This window comes from Ctenopharyngodon idella, chromosome 8 (assembly GCF_019924925.1).
Source record: "Ctenopharyngodon idella isolate HZGC_01 chromosome 8, HZGC01, whole genome shotgun sequence".
NCBI classification, from domain to species: Eukaryota; Metazoa; Chordata; class Actinopteri; order Cypriniformes; family Xenocyprididae; genus Ctenopharyngodon; species Ctenopharyngodon idella.
In genome coordinates this window covers 11141597-11161270 of record NC_067227.1, presented here as the reverse complement: position 1 = coordinate 11161270, position 19674 = coordinate 11141597, and the positions used below count along the sequence as shown (strand labels likewise).

The 19674-nt window shown below is 35.2% G+C and overlaps 1 protein-coding gene across 2 annotated transcripts; it reads left to right on the top strand.

Moving 5' to 3' along the window:
- The first annotated feature begins 821 nt into the window (after window positions 1–821).
- Window positions 822–18170, top strand: LOC127518067 (uncharacterized). 2 transcript variants are annotated; one of them, XM_051904391.1, is made up of 9 exons: window positions 822–1085; window positions 2242–2355; window positions 2465–2527; window positions 4286–4456; window positions 10067–10253; window positions 10404–10540; window positions 14985–15031; window positions 15192–15232; window positions 17710–18170. In XM_051904391.1, exons 2-9 carry the CDS (start codon window positions 2263–2265, stop codon window positions 17763–17765), a joined length of 795 nt encoding a protein of 264 aa, XP_051760351.1. In that variant the 5' UTR covers window positions 822–1085; window positions 2242–2262; the 3' UTR covers window positions 17766–18170. The 2 variants fall into 2 exon arrangements, with proteins under 2 accessions (XP_051760351.1, XP_051760350.1); XM_051904390.1 differs by having other exon boundaries at window positions 823–1133.
- Window positions 18171–19674: the final 1504 nt, after the last annotated feature.

Genomic DNA, 19674 nt, shown 5'->3' with positions numbered 1-19674 from the left:
ATTATGTTCACCTGTTCCTCATCTAGTTTCCTCTGTTTGAATCAGGTATATATACTCCCCGTGTTTCAGTTTCTCTTTGTTGGTTCTCATTTGCATTATGTGTGGTTTGTGTTGCTCTTATTGTTCTCCAAGCGATCTCCTGAATGTTTTGTTTTGTTTAATAAAGAATTTATATTTTGGAAAACTCCTTTCGTCTTCATCGTGTGTGTTGGCAACGACAGCATGACAGAACATAAATTCTTAAATCATACTTGCAGTCAACATTAAATATTACCAAGCCATCAGAAAACAGTTGTTCTTTCATGTTTCATGGAGCCCTGGAAATACCAGAGTTTATGATTGACACCTTGTTCTTTAATCTCGACCAAGCCTGTGGTGAACACAGTCTTTTCCCCTCTCTTGAGAGCAATGACTTTTGCTCTGACAGTTCATATGTTAAGATGTCTCTCAGCATGCTTCAGAAGGTACAAATCTATCACAGGAACATGGAGAACATCTAAGCATCAGCATGTCAAAAAAAGAAAAGAAAAAAATGGTGTGAGAACAGACCGGTAGATAGGTAGATAGATTTATAGTTGAGTAAGTCTAGGGACACTAGAGTCATAGGGGGTTTGTGTGAGGGATAGAGAAATATCCTGAGGCTGAAATCAAATAATTGCTTTTGTCATGTTTAATGCATAGGCATGCCATGTATTTAAATTTAAAAAGACATATAAGCAGGAAACCTTGCTTTCATAAAGCCATTATGAAACATGAGAACGTAAGAAATAGAGAGGATGAGAGAGGTGTGGGCATGAAAAGGCGGAGAAGAAGTTAATGAAAAAGACAAGGAGGGGGTGAAGGGAAGGGAAAGAGAGAGTTCCTGTGAGAAAATTCACTAGACACTAGTTGTTTGACCATTGTTCCATGCTTGACAAGAATGTGCATTAAAGTCAATGTCTGGGTCAGCGTGCTTTAATTTAGATGGTGGATGGATTCTGTTACGAGCTTTTGTGTCATTCTGCTTCAAGTCTTCACAGCAAAACATCACCTGGATCTGCTCAAATGCATCTAATTGAGGATTGTAATCTTCTCCTGCTGGATCGGTGAGCCAGATGAACAACCCTACACCCTTTCACTTCTACAAAACCAAGGTAGGCTTGAAGGTCTTCATATGGTCCTTCTAAAAGCTGGAAACACCTCTCTTATTGATTTAATTCTGAATATACAAAAGACATGTTATCGTTTTCTGGAGTACAATTTTTTTTTACTTTGTTAAGACGGTATTCAGGGGAGATGAAGTGGTGGTATTTATGCATTTCTTTGCTCCAGGATTCCTCGCATTTTATCAAAGATGCTTTTTTTTAGAGAAATTTTCACATTCATGGTGACGTCAACACATCCACTGATATGATACATCTGCTTGTGCTACATTGTCAATAGAGATTTAGTTTACCTTTCTGCACAGCTAAAACATCTTAAAATGACAAAACATATATCAAAAATTAAAAAAAAAAATTCTTTTTGTCATTTGCATTGTGAGTGCATTTTTGTGTGCACATTTTTACTAATAGCTTAAGATAAGTTTCTTTTTTATATTAATTGGCAGAAACGTGACTGGACTGTGGTTAAATAAATCTCTGCAGATGAATCTTGATCAGGATTGAACAAAAGTTATTGTTTAGTGTATGCTGGCTGTTAAAGTTATGACATTCCTTGCCTCAAATAAAAAAAAAAAAATATCAAAAGAAATTTCAAAAAGATGGAGCAGATGTAGAAATGTCAAAAGCAGCAGGATCCAGTGCTGATAGAGAGAAGGAAAGGAAGATAAAAAAAGAAAGAGAAAAGATATATTGGTAGTAAGGGAAGACAGCTGCCAGTGACATACCTGGCAAAAAAAGAGTATTTTTTCCAACAATGAGCTCAACTTGCAAGAAAAAGCTTTCATGACAGTAGTTGGAAGATAACAGTGAAAGGTTCTCACCTTTTATATTCATGTATTGATTATTTCATATATAATTTATTTTTATTTCATTTATATTTTATAAAATATATTAATTCAATATTAATTCATATTTATATTTATCAGACAGTCCCCATAAGAAAGAAAATGCTTATTAAAATATTTTCAAAATAAATCAAAATCTAAGCATGCAAAATGGTTTTTGTGAGGGGTAAAAAGAAAAGTCCCATGATGATAGAAAAACAAACCTGTGTGTGTGTGTGTGTGTGTGTGTGTGTTTTCTTTGCTTGTCACTATAGGGGAAGAATGTGTGTGTTCTCATGCTGCTGTGTGTTCCCCTTTCCATGATGGACATCCCTGGTCCTTGCAAACATGCCATAACCATGGACCACCTGCTTCAACTAAAACAACTGGTGAAGAATCACATCTCAATAAAGCTTCAAGGGAGCTTTGATTTCAAATGTAGCACCTCAAATGTAGCATTTCTCCTAACTTTTCGGCTCATGTCTTTTTACTCTTCAGATTAGTAACCAGTTGCGGACTGGCTGTTCAATCACATATACATTCATTGAGAGAAAACACCTGGTAAGAGTGTCTTTAAACATTGTCTTGCTCTGCTTTTAAATTAATGTTTGAAAACAGGATTGTGTTTTTTCCACAATACAAGATTCTATTCCAAGGTCTTCTGTTTTGAATCTGCCCTTGGAAATGCATCAACGTTGGAGGTGTGTTTTAGATTAGACGGTCACTCCAAAGTGTCATCACTAATAGATGAGATTTCCGTTGTGGCATCCATGACATGGTTGAATTCAGTATGCATTTTGATATAGATCTTTGATGTCTCTGTTGGCCCCATTTAGTATGTAACAGTCTTTTTATTCTGTAGACAGTCCGAAGTTCTGAACTTTGATTTAGGTTCTTAAATCTGAAGCATTTAGTCAATAGTAACATATTACGGTAAGCAGTGTTGGGGGTAACGCGTTACAAGTAATGCGAGTTACGTAATCAGATTACTATTTTCAAGTAACCAGTAAAGTAACACATTACTTTTAAATTTACAACAAAATATCTGAGTTACTTTTTCAAATAAGTAACACAAGTTACTTTGTTTTCCCATTTATTGACTGAAAGCTCTCCTGTCCTGTGTTGAGAGAAATCAGGAGTAAGTGCAGAGTTGTTGTGTGAGGTGTGTGCTGTGTAAACATGATGGCTAGTTCTAGACTAAATGTCAGCATTTACTCATTTCACTTGCACAACAGATCCAGTATTCCTCAAAATAAATAAAAACTGTAAAATGCAAACTCAGAATATTACACAAACCTGCAATACTTACATATGTTAAATAACACAAATATACTTTATGTATTTAATCTCACTTTATTAACCAACGTCTTTGCTGACCTTTGACGATCCAATTGAACCATACTAATAAGTAAAGTGTTTAACTTTCTTCTTCTGCATCCTATTCTTCTGCAATCCAGAATAACAGCATAGCTGAAAGGTTTGTTTGAGATGCGCCCTCTACTGTACAGGTGTGAATAAACATTTTCTTTAGCCTGAGGCTTATTCATTTCACTTGTGAATGGGACTTTACATTTGCCAAAAAAAGCCCCGCCCAGCCTGGGTGGGAAAAAGTAATACAAAATTAACGTAAAGCAGTACTTTTCATAAAAAGTAACACAATTAGTTACTTTTTAGGGAGTAATGCAATATTGTAATACATTACCTAAAACGTTTCCCAACACTGATGGTAACACTTTACAATAAGGTCCCATTAGTTCACGTTAATGGTAACACTTAATTTTAGGCTTTTTTAACTAGTTGCTTATTAGCATGCATATTATTAGAATATTGGCTGTTTATTAGTAATTAATAAGCACATTAATGCCTTATTCTGCCTGACCTTATTCTACATTCTTAATCCTACCCAATACCTAAACTTAACAACTACCTTACCAACTATTAATAAGCAGTAAATTAGGAGTTTATTGAGGGAAAAGTCATAGTTAATAGTGAATACATGTTCCCTATACTAAAGTGTTACCACATTAACAAACAATAAGCAATACATTTGCTTTTTTTTTTTTAAAAATAAAAAATAAAATAACATTAGTTAGTTAATGTTAGCACAGATCCATTAAATAATATTAACAGGTACATTTTAATAATATTACTAGTAAATGTTGAGGACCTACTTTATATTAAGTGTCTATAACTACTATGTAATAACATTTAAATTAATCATTTGATAAAATGCCTTCATTGTGTTTATACTTGTGTCAGATTTTGTTCTCCAATTTTCTCTAAACCTTTTCTTATCCATTCATCTTTTTTGTCTTTTAGAGCATGGTGTGTTATGTGAAGGCTACTCTGCCAAGGGTGCTTGAACTGTTTAACGTCCACTTCAAATACATGCGGGGCTCAGGAAGTGCTCAAGCAGTGGTCTCCATACAGAACCTCATTCTCAACATCTACTCCCAACACTGCATACCTTCACTGAATGAGGAACTGGAGGTGTGTGCACTCACACTCACATATCTTGATCTTAGGTACAAAACATCTTAACAAATTTCTCTAGGCTACCTTAGAATTAGTTTTAGAATTGTCATTAAACAACAACAACAACTATTATTTGTTAACACTTTACAATAAGGTTCAATTTCACTCTTAAAAATAAAGGTTCTTAATTGGCATTGATGGTTCCAAGAAGAAACTTTAACATCCATGGAATCCTTCCACTGCACAAAAGGATTATTAAAGTGGTAAAATATTCTTAGGTTTATTAAAATGTTCTTTACAGTACATAAAGTTCATCATTAAGTAAGCAATAAGGTACGAGAGGCTGTGCTGTATCGTGAGTAAGTCATGGCTGAAGTGCGTTGTTAGGCATTGTTTTATAAAACGGTTCCCACACAATACAAATATTAAAGCCAAAAATATGTATCAATGCAACTTTCATGAAGTAAACTTTCACTAAAGCCTTCCTTTCGCCAGAAAAAAATGGTCCCTGACTGTGAACAGCAACAGAACTTTCATTATTACACCATTAGATGGTGGCAAAGACTGTCTTTATGAGTGTGTTAGTCAGTAGCGAAGACTTTTACATTGAAAAGACTGAATTGTTGTGAACACGGAACAAGACGCAACTGACAAATGCTTTGACTAGCGCTGTCAGTCACGGGAAAACTGTTAAAAGGACAGGATAATACATCGGACATTTAAAGAGATTTCTTATTATGAACATAGGACTGACCTGAAGGAAAATGCTAAATCTGAATGCAGGTAATAAACTCGCTCACTCGGTCTTTTTCTCACAATACTCCTCTACATAATACAGTAAGCATCAATGAACAATTTCAATTGAGAACATACAGTTTGCGTTGCTAAGAGTGGTTACTAAGGGTGTTGTGTAGTGATACACAGAACCGTTGGGTCAAGCGGTCATAGCCGTGTTTTATCGTGAATAAAACACAGTTACTGACCAATCAGAATCAAGGACAGGAACTAACCGTTTTATAACATAAATTATTACACAGCTCTCTGGAATACTCTATACTGATTGGTCAATGGTTGCAAATTTGATATTAAATAGTTATTGAACTGTTGCCTAAAAATCAAAAAGTAACCTACAATTTAGGCATAACTTTTAAATGAAAATAGTTTCAAGCAAAGCCACATTGTTTTTTGAAGGAATCAGATGAGTAAATGATTCAATGACCCATTTGTTCCTAAATGAATCAACCGTTTTGAATGAATCGGTTGAATGATTGATTCAACGACTCTCTTATTGAGATCTTTATAAGACACTTTATAAGTATCATTTAATATTTCTATATTAAAAATGGTGTATTTCAAAACAATCCCATGATATTATTTATGCAATTGTAATTGCAGATACATTCATGCCACCTCTGAGTTAATCACTGTGTATTTTCATTTGCTTAATAAGTGCTGTAAAAGAAGGCTATTGTTCACCGCAATAACTATTGTTACCGTATAAAATTTTTATGTAAGGTGTTATCCACTTTAATAGCATTTTAAAAGTATAGTTACTGAGCAACGTTTTAACACATGGAACTTTTAACATTGAAAATCTATTGGTAGGCTGTAGAAATGAACATTTACCAACCAAGATTAATTAATGGTGAAAAAGTATTGTTCACTGGTGGTTCATATTGGAAATAAATGTTGTGATGTTATTTCCTTCAAGAGGTGCATCAATTTTTGGTCAAGATCTTGTATTGACAATGCAAGAGGTGAGCACTCTGTAAAGTCTCCTCCAGCACATCCCAAAGACTTTCAATGAAATTAAGGTCTGGACTCAGAGGTGCCAATTCATGTGTAAAAATTATTCTTCATGCTCTCTGAACCATTCTTTCACAATTTTAACCCTGGTGAATCTTGACATTGTCATCCTGGAATATGGCCATGATGTGTCTTTCTACATGGTTGTTTAAGAAATGAAAAGCTACACTCCATCTTTAAGGGTTAAAAGAACCATTGCCAAACATATAACATGCTAGAAACATACTAATCACTGTAATAATTATCCATTCATAGATTCTTGAGTATTTGCCTATTAAAATCCAAACAGTGACTTTTTTTTTTTTTTTTTTTTTGTCCGGGCAGTGTATTTGACCACCTTATTGTAAAGTGTTACCTTTAAAGGATTAGGTTGCTAGACAGAGAATCTTGATGGCCTACATTTCATCTACATTTTCAGTCTGATATGGCAGGTCTGCTTTATTTAATCTGCACAACTGGTACTGCATAAATCACAGAGGCACTTCAAGAGTGTTTGTATATGTGAGTTTAGTCTTTTGTGAAACCACAAACAGATTTTAAATGCTCAGGGGTCACATTTCAGAAGTAGTTCTGTCAGGACCACTATCGTCAAAGATGATTGATAGTTAGCATACAGTTTGGATTGGCGGTATGGTTCTGTTTTGGGCAAGAACTCCCTGTGCATACATGCAGCCTAGCATGGATAAGAGGAGGGAGGGCAGTGATAACCCCCCTTAGGGTGAAAAGAACAGAACTAACATAAAGGTATGCAGATATCATTAATGTTCTTAATGACAATAATTTAATTTAACAACATGATTCAAGAAATTAGTCTGATTCGAAGAGGTATATAAGAGGCCAAGTCGAGAGGAGGAGCTGGGGATGGAGGAGGGTAATTAGCTCCTGAGCAACACGATAAAGCTGCTGATAATACTGCACCTATATGCTGAGATAGGCGTCGTATTCCTATAGGTAGACGTCGATCAGCTGAGAGTCAGCTGATACGAGCTTGACTAACGTGACCTTCCAGAACTAACGCTACGCTTTATCAGTCTGGAGTTGGTTGTGTTTTCTATATAATATTGCTATAATATAAAATGAAAGGCTAAAACTGATCCACTCTTTGATGAAATATTCAGAAACATCACTCAAGCACATTTTGGTCCATATCTTTGATCAAATCTGCACTCCTCATACATTCTTGTCGTGAGAGCAACAGATCTCCAGTAAAACCCTTAGAAGTCCTATAAGTAAAGCTAGATGTCTGAGGATATATTAGTTTCTCCTTAAGCTTATAAAGATAGTTAAGCATTGTTGATTGGTTTACTTACAACCCTGTCAAATTTGTAGACATTTCCATTTATTTAAAAAAATATTTCTTCAAATTCAGCTTGAGAATTTTTCCATCTGGCAGCTGGTGTCGTATATCATGTGCGTGAGAAATGTGGTTCAAGTATAAGAAATACAAAGAAGTCATGCTGTTACTTTGTCATACTTCTAATGTGAAAAGGGCATTATTATAGCCTCTGTACCTATGTTCAGCATGCTGTATTTTCTTTTATTCCCAGTAAGGAGCTTTTAGTGATTTATTGACAACGCCATTACTGAAACTACATAGTGTGGCATGAGGCAAAAACTCTTTTTCAGCACCCTCTTCATCAAAATATAATCTCTCATGGCATGAAGCAAAGCATGTGGATTATGGGATCCTCTCAAACTACACTTAAGGAAACATTTATCTCTAGCTTTGCTGAAGATAATACTGAAAAGACAATTTGTCTTTATGACTTAACTTACGTAAGCTTCTGAGATGCATTTCCAACATTAAATCATAGGGATTCCCCCTTTAGATCAAAGGAGGAAGCATACTGAGGCCAATCTATAAACCTAGTATATGTACTTGACAATTTGAACTTCAAAAGTTTTCATTTTTCATGTATAAATTCAACTTTGGTGATCATAAGAGACTTCAAAAATATATTAAAAAAAAAATCTCATCAACAACCAACTTTTGAATGGTAGTGTATAATGCACACTATGATAATGTTACATATATTTTTTAAATAATTTAAAATATTTATTAAACAAATTATTTTATATTTTTTAAATTATTTTTTGCTGGTTTATCTTAAACATTTAATTGCTATCAATTTGACTTTTTTTCTTTTGTGGAAGACAATGCAAGGTCTTTTCCATGCAAGTACAACATTCATGCTTTAAAAAGAACACACAATCACTATAAACGGGTCATTAAAGTAATCCAAAAGAATCCAAAAGAATCCAATATCTATAGCTTTAAGAAACAAACCAAAAGCAATTCATTAATCTTCCCCTCCACTGGTTGACGGGATCATTGAGTCATTTGAATGTGAGGAAACGCATAATTTTTGGACAAATCATTCAGACAGGTTTTGTGAACTGTACTAACTGATTCATTAAATGGATCTGAATCAAAAGAATAATTAATTCTCCAAACTTACACCACTACTTCCCCAAGACTCAATCACAGATTTAGAGCGGATGTCAAGATATTTAGTGAAAGATGACTTTTAATTTAATTTCTGCTCCTCAAACGAGTCATATCTCTTGTGAAAAGGAAGTACACTTTAGCATAAAAAGAGTACTTATTAGGGATATATTTTAAAAGAATTTACTTATTTATTTTAAACTGAAATATGCTTTGATGTAATTTCTTTTGAAACTTGTATGTCAAGTATTTCAATATTTGTAATTGCACATTTGTTAAGATACTGTTTATTTAAATATTAACTTTACATGTAATTTGAAATAACACACTATGTTTAAAATTATAATCAAGTAGGCTACTTTACATGTGTTCAAGTAGGTATTCAACACATCAAAATAAATGCACTTTAAAGCAGGACAAAAAATATTTAAACATAATGGTTAAAAATGTACTTATGGGGCCAGATTACTTACAGCTTGCGGCAGCGCAAACCCTCTTATTTGGCGTTAAAAAAACTACTGTCGGGATTTACTAAAGACACGCAGTGCAAAATTAGTGCTGAAAAGGCGTGGACTGAGTTGTTTTTGCGGCTGACCATATGCATTTGTAGGAGTTTCCACGCAAAATTTATGGGAGGAGAGTATTTAAATGTATCACGCAACGCGATTTACTGAGATGTTTGCGCTAGTCATTTTACTGGTATTTGCGCCATTATTTAACATCCAAAAAAAGCATGTCTTAACCCATTTTGCAACATGCTGCAATTGTTGCTTGCGTTGGTCATTATGTAAATGATTTGACTGCGTCTGTGTTCTTTATTTTGCGCGTCAGCAGTAGATCACGCGCAAAACTTCACACTCCCATCGGCACATTTGTGGAATTGTGCTCTCAAGCTAATTTGCCCCGTTTAGTAAATCTGGCCCTAAAACTTTTATTTTGACATTAAGTGTACTTAAGTGTGTTAACAAACAGTCATGCAAGTGTATACTCTAAGTATACTTAAAGAGTGTACTTAAAGAGTGGCCTTTCTTCATTAATATTATATTATCTTCAAGTATAGTTTTTTTTAAGTATATATTAAATTTGAAGTACACTACAAGTGCACATTCAATACAAGTAAACACACTTCTTTTTCACAAAGGATGGAACTCATTTATGATACTTTGATGGTACTTTTGTTTTCTTTTTGAAGCTTGAGAGCTTTGTGTCCCGCTGAAAAAAAGAGAAAGTCATGGTTTTCGAACAACATGAGGTTGAGTAGATGATGACAGAATTGACATTTTTATGTGAACTATCCCTTTAAGATCCACAATGTTAAACTACATCTCTCAGTATTTATTTTTGGTGTTCGCTTTCACTCTGACTCTCTGCAGGAAGACCCCGTAGCATTCGAGAGGCAGTACAATGAGACTCCTGTCCAAGCACTTCAAAGAGTCGAAGAGGTTCTGTCCCTCTACTTGCACCTCATCACATCCACTAACACTTCTGTTAACTGGACCTGCGAACAAGAGTATAGCAGCAATGTATCCCCTACTGTGACACCGCTTACCACTAGCACAGGTGAATGCACACACACATTCATTCGGCCACATAAAAAAGAAACAGGTACACTAGTAAACTGTAGGCAAGACTGAGATGATTCAAACACACACACACACACATATACATCCCTCCAGCAATGATTAACGCCACATGTTTGTCCTTTGAAAGAGACTGCGGTGGGATTATTCGGGCAAGATCCTCAGGGGTCCTCCAGCGATAATTTCTACAGGCTGGGCTTCATTGTGGTCTCCATCTGTGGAGGATTTCTTTTCCTACTCACTGCCTACTGCCTCCTAGAGAGAAAGGTATGCCATTCCTCCATAAATGTAGACATAAATGCCATATGGGCATTTTTATTTGAGTCCAAATCTTTTTATGTACACAGTATGTTATAATGTGATAGGTTTCCATTAGGTCAGACAGGCAATGTCCTTCATGCTCTTACATGCATTTGACCACTTGTCAGCAACATTTTATATGTATAAAGTTACCTGTTCTAGTGCTTTTGTTGACATATGACAGGTAGTGACAAACATTTTTGAGTTATTTTAAAGGCTTGGCAAGATTCTGATCATGATCAGAAAGACCACCAGCCAGCACAATGTGCTTCACCTCAATCTGGTATTGATTTGTGATGGTGTGTGTGTCTAATGCTATTTACGCTATCTAAAACTATTTACAGCACCCTTAATTTTGAAATGAAATAACACAGACTTACGTGATGACAAAAACATTAGATTAGACTCAGGGGCTGTGTCAGAAATCGCATACTCTCTTGAGTAGGCACTTATTTTGAAAAAGTACTTAGCAAGTTCTAAAAAAGTGAATGTGTGTAGTATGAATGTAATCTAGGCGTACTACTTTTGCCATGTTGCCATTTTTATGTGTTGGGTGTAACGCATTACTAAGTAATTAATTACTCTAATTACTTTTCCCTTGAAAAAGTAAGGTAAATTTGGGAGCAGTCATGACCTAATGGTTAGAGAGTCGGACTTGTAACCCGAAGGTCAATCTCATTACCCACAACTGAGGTGCCCTTGAGCAAGGCACTTAAAGGGTTAGTTCACCCAAAAATGAAAATTCTATCATTTATTACTCACCCTCATGCCGTTCCACACCCGTAAGACCTTCGTTCATCTTCGGAGCGCAAATCAAGATATTTTTGTTTAAATCCGATGGCTCCGTGAGGCCTACATAAGGAACAATGACATTTCCTCTCTCAAGATCCATAAAGGTACTAAAAACATATTTAAATCAGTTCATGTGAGTACAGTGGTTCAATATTAATATTATAAAGCGACGAGAATATTTTTGGTGCGGCAAAAAAAAACAAAATAATGAATTATTTAGTGATGGCCGATTTCAAAACACTGCTTCAGGAAGCTTCGGAGCATAATGAATTAGCGTGTCGAATCCGCAGTTCGGAGCGCCAAAGTCACGTGATTTCAGCAATTTGGCGGTTTGACACGCGGTCCGAATCATGATTCGACACGCTGATTCATTATGCTCCGAATCTTCCTGAAGCAGTGTTTTGAAATCGGCCATCACTAAATAAGTCGTTATTTTGTTTTTTTTGGCGCACCAAAAATATTCTCCTCGCTTTATAATATTAATATTGAACCACTCACATGAACTGATTTAAATATGTTTTTAGTACCTTTATGGATCTTGAGAGAGGAAATGTCATTGCTCCCTATGTAGGCCTCACGGAGCCATCGGATTTAAACAAAAATATCTTAATTTGTGTTCCAAAGATCAACGAAGGTCTTACAGGTGTAAAACGGCACGAGGGTGAGTAATAAATGACAGAATTTTCATTTTTGGGTGAACTAACCCTTTAACCCCCAATTGCTCCCCAGGTGCCTCAGCAAAAAAAATGGCTGCCCACATCTTGGTGTGTGTGTGTACAATACTCACTGCTGTGTGTGTGCACTTGGATAGGTGAAAAGCAGAGCACAAATTCCAAGTATGGGACACCATACTTGGCTACATGTCACATCACTTTCACTTTCATTTTTTGTTCACTAAAGTATTTATTAATTACTCTTAATTTTTCAGTAATTTAATTACAGTTACTTCCTAATACTGTATGGACTACAGAAAAATTCTATGTAAAACAACAGTGGATTTAACATAAAAGTTTAACGACTAATGTTAAAATGGTTTTATTGTAACTTTCTCCCTTTAAAATCTTTGGTCAGTTCAAGAATAATTTATGCAATTTTATATTATTTATTTGAAAGAATTATAAGAGCAGATTCATGCCTATCCTTGTATTGTTCAACTGGTTGAGGTTGATATGGGATTAAGAAAATAATTATGAATGCCATACTTTTTTAGAGAGAGTACACTTACAATTACACTGTTGTAATTAGTAATTAATTGCTTTTTTACAGTAACTAACCCAACACTGCCAGCATCAGTTGTGTCACTTCACTGCCATTTACAAATCCTCTCCTGTGGCCTCATAAAGTGTCCATCGTATGCACACTTCAGAATCTCGCCAGAAGTAGAAGGTCATCTGGGTACATTTTGCGTACTCTTTTATGAGTACTGTGAATTCAGACACACTTCTTTGATCACACACTGTTTTTCGCCTACTATATAGTAGAGAAGTATGCCATTTCAGACACAGCCATAGGTCAGTTATTTAGCATACTAAAACGTACTCTTGCAGTATATGCTAGTACCCGCTGATGAAAAGCAGCACCACAGCATGATGCTATTATCACCTTACTGAAGTTCACTGTAGATGAGTTATAGAGGTGTTGCGCCACAGTGTGACTGTGAATTTTGGCTTAAAATTTATTATTATTTTTTTTATCTTAATCTAATCAAATAATCTTTTCCCACTTCAGTGTAGGATCTCTTGTGAAAAAGAAATGCACTTAATTCTATTAAATGTGCACTTGTACTTCAAATCTTAAAAGTATAGGCCTATATATTTTTAAAATCCATACTATATAGATAGTGTAATGTCAATGAAATAAAAGGCCACATAGAAAGTACATGACTATGTCTCTTAACACACTTAAGTACACATTGTAATGTCAAATTAAAAGTTTTACTTTTAAGTACATTTTAAATCATTATGTTTAAATAATCTTTTGTCATGTTTTAAGAAGTACACTTATTTTGATGTGTTCACTAACATACTAAGGCACAAGTAAAGTTCTTGATTATAAATTTGTATAAATTTGAAATTAATATATTTTTACAACATAATTACAAATGTGTAATTACAAATATTTAAATACACGACATACAAGTTTCAACAGAAATGCATTAAAGTATATTTTAATTGATCATAAATTCTTGCCAGCACTTTCAATGGAAGTAATTATGAAAATACATATAAGGTGTTTATTAAGATGTATTTACTCACCCTCATGTCGTTCCACACCCATAAGACCTTCGTTCATCTTCGGAACACAAATTAATATATTTTTGATAAAATCCGATGGCTCAGTGTGGCCTGCATTGCCAGCAAGATAATTTACACATTCAAACGCCCATAAAGCTACTAAAGACATATTTAAAACAGTTCATGTGACTACAGGGGTTCAACCTTAATGTTATGAAGTGACGAGAATACTTTTTGTGCGCCATGAAGCTTCGAAGTTTTATGAATCTTTTGTATCGAATCAGTGGTTCGAAGCGTGTATCAAACTGCCAAAGTCACATGAACCACTGAAATTTTGAAACACTTATGACGTAACGAAGCCTCGTTTACTGAAAACACGTGACTTTGGCACTCCGAACCACAGATTCGAAAAAAAGGATTCGTAAAGCTTCGAAGCTTCATGAAGAGGTATTTTGGAATCGGCCATCAAGTTGGCGCACAAAAAGTATTCTCGTTGCTTCATAACATTAAGGTTGAACCCCTGTAGTCACATGAACTGTTTTAAATATTTTTTTAGTAGCTTTCTGGGCGTTTGAAAGTGTAAATTATCTTGCTGGCAATGCAGGCCACACTGAGCCATCGGATTTTATCAAAAATATATTAATTTGTGTTCCGAAGATGAACGAAGGTCTTATGGGTGTGGAACGACATGAGGGTGAGTACTTAATGACAGAATTTCATTTCATTTTTGGGTGAACTAACCCTTTAAGAAATGTAAATGTAAATGTAAATGTGACAAGCGTAGTGTAAGTACTTCTAATATGCATCCATTAGCATTGCCATTGATTTCACTGTCAGTTGCTTGGCTGGCGCATGCAGTTTTTTGAGCCGGTCATAACTAATCACAAGTTTGGATCTACAGGAAAAGATTAGCTAATACATACCAAAACTGCACACACGTGCCCATTTAGCATGGTCCCATCATCCCCAGTGGGTAGATATTTTAACTACACCATCTGGCAGTAAAATAATTCTTCTCCATAGACAGCCATTGAAATAGCAATGTTTTGCCAGTGGCCAATTTTTGTAGGCCTGTAATAGCGTGAAATGGATTTGAAATGGATATTTATCCCTGTCTGCTGTCTTGTTGAAAATTAACACTGGAGCCAGAAATAGCTTGAGCCAGAAACAAACAGACTTTGAAAGATTTTTCTCATATCTTACATTCATCATTAGGTCAGCTATAGTAGTTTACATACTGTAGTACATTGAACCTCACACTTAATCAGCAACTGGTTTTAAAGAGAGTAACGAAAAGCTAGAAGTAAAAAATGAAAAGAGTATTTGTTGAATATGTAACATCACTCATGCATGTAATTTCATCTGTAATTCTGTTTCCACAACAGAAGCTGCAACGCCAGCTTCACAGAACAAGAATGTCATCAGACTGGGGGTAACTTTGTGTTTTATTTATTTATTTATTTATTTATTTATTTTTTGCTGTACAATGTTTTAATGTTATCATACATATATATTTGAATGCTTGTATGATCTATGACCTATATGTCAAAACTATGCATATAGCAAAGAAATATCAAAATTTCTGATTACAGATTACAAGTTGTCGAAAATTTTGAAATCCAAGAGGAAGTATGTAAGTATTTGATTATTAAATCCTTGCTTGATTTTGCATCAATGTCAAAATTGACAATAAAAATAAATTAATACCTCTATACATCCCCTAGTACTTAGAAATTGTGAGATATATACTCACAATTAAGAGTTATGTTAAGTAATACATAATGTAATACATGGTTTGGTGCCCTAAATTTAGGTAGGGCAGATTCTGGGTCTTAGTTTAACCATTTTGTAAGCTTTATATTCTAATCACTGAACACATCAGACACACTTTTGGCAGACTTCTAATGTCCTTGCAAAATGGCGCTCTAATGATGATTGACAGACTTTAATACACACGACAAATGCATAGAATGCCATCTTAGGGGCCGTTCACGTCGCATCTAAAAATGCGCGGAAAGCGCGGCTGCGCTGCTTTCGAATTAGTATTTATTGCTTCCAGTTGTTGTTTTGGAATATTTCAAGTTGTGTAGGAATTTTGTGAGGAAAACAAAGTCTTGTCTATTCTCAGAAAAAACATAAAACAAACACAATAGAACTATACTGTATACAAAAGCTATTCACATGAGCATGTTTAAATTCAAGGGTTTATACTCTCAATAATTTGCTACGCGGTAACACTTTATTTTAGGGTCTTTTAACTAGTTGCTTATTAGCATGCATATTACTAGAATATTGGCTATTTATTAGTACTTATTAAGCACATATTAATGCCTTATTCTGAATGACCTTATTCTACATTCTTAATCCTACCCAATACCTAAACTTAACAACTAACTCACTAACTATTAATAAGCAGTAAATTAGGAGTTTATTGAGGGAAAAGTCATAGTTAATAGTTTATATGTGTTCCCTATACTAAAGTGTTACCTGATACGCTACTCCACATAGGAAGAACAGGGGAAAGTTACTCTTAAAAGTAATGCATTACAATATTGCGTTACTCCCTAAAAAAGTACAACCCGAATTCTGGAAATATTGGGATGTTTTTTAAACATTTGTTACGTTTTCTATGTTCTATTGTGAAGAAAATATTGGCTCATGTGATTTGAAAGTCTTTTAGTTTTCATTTTATTCAAATATAAAAAACGTCCCAACATTTCCAGAATTCGGGTTATAACTAATTGTGTTACTTTGTTACTTTTTTATGAAAAGTAATGAGTTACATTACTTTTGCATTACTTTTTCTCACCTGGGCTGGGCTTGCTTGTTTGCTTTTTAATACCCATACAGACGAGCCGTGGCTGGTTTGGTATTTGACAAAATGGACTTTGGGTAATGTTAATGTACATTAGTTCAAACATTATCTTCAGCACATGATCATTTGAGATCAGTAGAGGTCAGATGGCCTTGGAAGGACATAAAACATGTTGAATATTGTAAGTAAGTGATAAAAAACAAAAAACAAACAAAAAAAAAATCTTAGTTGAACATTTGGACATAAACTAAAGAACTGCAAGGAGGTTCATGAGTGAAGGTTCTTGATGAAAAGCTAATAATTAAATTAAAAAGTTTAAGTAAAAATAAATAAAATTCTTTTTAAAATAATAACAATCAAAATAAATCACTAAAATAAGAAATGAAGTGTAATTGTTGAAGGTTGTGCTTGAAATAAATAGGTCGAATGGGCTTGGCTGACAATATATACACCGATGAGCCATTACATTATGACTACCTATCTAATAACCTGTAGGACCTCCTTTAGCCCGCAAAACAGCAGGGGTATCTGGTACCATAATGTCAACAGCATGTCCTCCAGTTCCCGTACATTGTGGGGTGGTGGTGATGTAGCGCAAACCCTCTTTTCCAAGTTGAACCACAAATGTTCGATTGGGTTCATGTCAGGCCAAGGCATTAACAGAAATTCACTATCATGTTCCTCGAACCACTCCTTGACGATTCTGGCAGTGTGGCATGGCATATTATCCTGTTTGTAATGGCCACCGCCGGCAGGGAACACAGTTACCATGAATGGGTACACTTGGTCTGCATCAATGTTCAGATACCTGACAACTATTGGAATAATGTGGCCTAAAGTGTCCGAAAACCGCTGCCGGCCTGTGTCCGCCCAACAGCGCATCCAGGTGTCATAGCCTCTGTTGGTAATCGGCGTATCCACGCTTGGCCTTCGACATAATGCACCAGGAATCTTGATTCGTTAGACCAAGCCACTTTCTTCCAAACATCTACAGTCCAATCTCTGATCTTGGGCCCATTCATGTATTGTTGGCGATGGCGTGCGGTTAGCATGGGGACCCGGCTAGGTCATCGGCTACGCAGGCCCATACACAGAAGGCTGCAATGAACTGTCTGCACTATTGTAGCTGCTGGTGATTTGTAATGTAATGTATAAACATCAGTGTTTATATATATATGTTTACTTTTTTACTTTTTTTTATCTGTTAGCATTCAGATTGTTAACATTCTGAACAATAACTATAGCGCATACAGTATGTGCTCATAAACTTAATTCTCCTTTCTCATCTTTCATAGACCAGATGACTGACCGACGGAAAGCTTTTGGCTCACACCTCTCCACTGCCTTCTAACTGATTTGAGCTTCCTGGATGCTCACAAGAGATCACAACCAGTGACACAGACTGCCTTACAGACCACAACCGTAACAACACCTGACAGTGTTTCCAACATCAGAGGAAACAGACTTAAGATATACTTCTGATTTGTTAACATAACCCTGGACCTTGTACATATGTAAATATGCATATTATTACAAACATTTATTTCTGGACTACTGGAAAAGTCAAAGTATTGCATGCTAAGTAATGCTACAGTTACATCAATTCACAACGCACCTACTGTAACAACTAGAAAAAGAAAATCAGTCAATCATAGTTTGTTTCATAGTTGTTTTCTGCTGTCAGTCTGCTATAATGCTGTTATTGTTCATATGTGGGCAGTATGTTACAGTAAAGGCTTCATTTGTTAATACAGAACTTTCTTTCAATTTCCATATATATTTTACATTTTAAAGAGGTTAAGTGTTGAGCTAAAATTGTCAGAAAACTATTATTAGGCAAAATACTCCAGATAACACTGTCTCGCATATCTGGCATATTTTCCAAAAAGAGGTCAAAAGGTTATCTTCCTTTTTTCCCCCAGTGACATGCTGATATGAAAATGCTGTTTGAGCTGACAAAAGCATATTTTACAAAACAGATTTATTTTAAGAAAGCAGTTTTGCTTGCTTATATTTAGATTAAGTTTCGTACACTCTTAAAAATAAAGGTTCTTTATTGGCATCAATGGTTCCATGAAGGACCTTTAACATCAATGGAACCTTTCCGATTCACAAAAGATTATTTATAGTTTAAAAAGGTTCTTTAGATTATTAACCGAAAGATTTTTTGGTGAACCAAAAAGGGTTCTTCTATGACATTGCTGCAAAAACTTGCTTTTGGAACCTTTATTTATAGAGTATATAAGTGAATAGTGTATGGGAACTTTAATGTGGTTTAGGACAAAGCCACTCAAAACCAAAAATCCATGCAGGATGGCATAATATCTACTATAAAGGAACAGAAGAAAACAATTCCAGACATGAATGTTTCCGGGCGACCCACTTGAGCGTTTTGATTTGCATTTTGTTTCTGTCTGGAGTGTGTGTCACCATTTGGCTTAGCTTTAAACACTCAAAGGCTTCTCTCAAAATCAAAAACAAGGAAATGTGGTGGAGATTTTTCGGACGTCTGCTAATGATTAGAAGCCAGTCATCCAAGCGAAAAGGAAGAGCTTATGTTTAGCAGAAAAACAGGACGTAGCTTCTTGTGAATGAGATTTGAAGGCCTGCTCTAAAGATGCTGAGTGGGCATATTCACAGTGTAATGCGGTAGTCCAACACACTTTACACAGAAAGATCCAAATAAACAGTCTTTAATAAATCCAGGAACATTTAGGAGCAAGAGTAAAGTTAACGTGCACTACGCTAAACTAAAGATGACACTAAACAATGAACAGAAAGAACTGAGGGCTTAAATACACACACTAATGATTAACTGAACAAGAAACAGGAGCGCAACTCAATCGGTAACCATGACAACTAATGCTGTGTCCCAATGCTTATATGTCCTAAAAGTATATACTTTTGAGTGTGTAGCAGAATATCAGGCAAGCTTTGGAATATACTACTTTATCATAATTGCATCTTGTCACAGTTCAAATCCTCCACATTAAATTTAATTTAATGGTGCGTTCACACCAAGTCATAATTACCATAATTACGAGATTTCAACTTGTAAAAAGCATTCACATCCTTGTAGAGCTCGTAATTGTAAGCTATAGGAAGTTTCTGAGAGCTCCTCCTTGTTTTATGGCAAGGTGGTAACCTTGCCATAAAACAGCTCAGAGTAGAACTTTTTGTTGTCATCTCGAAATTGCAGTAATTACGACATGGCGTGAACGCAGCATAATTTCCTACCATATCAGAGAAAAATGTAGTTG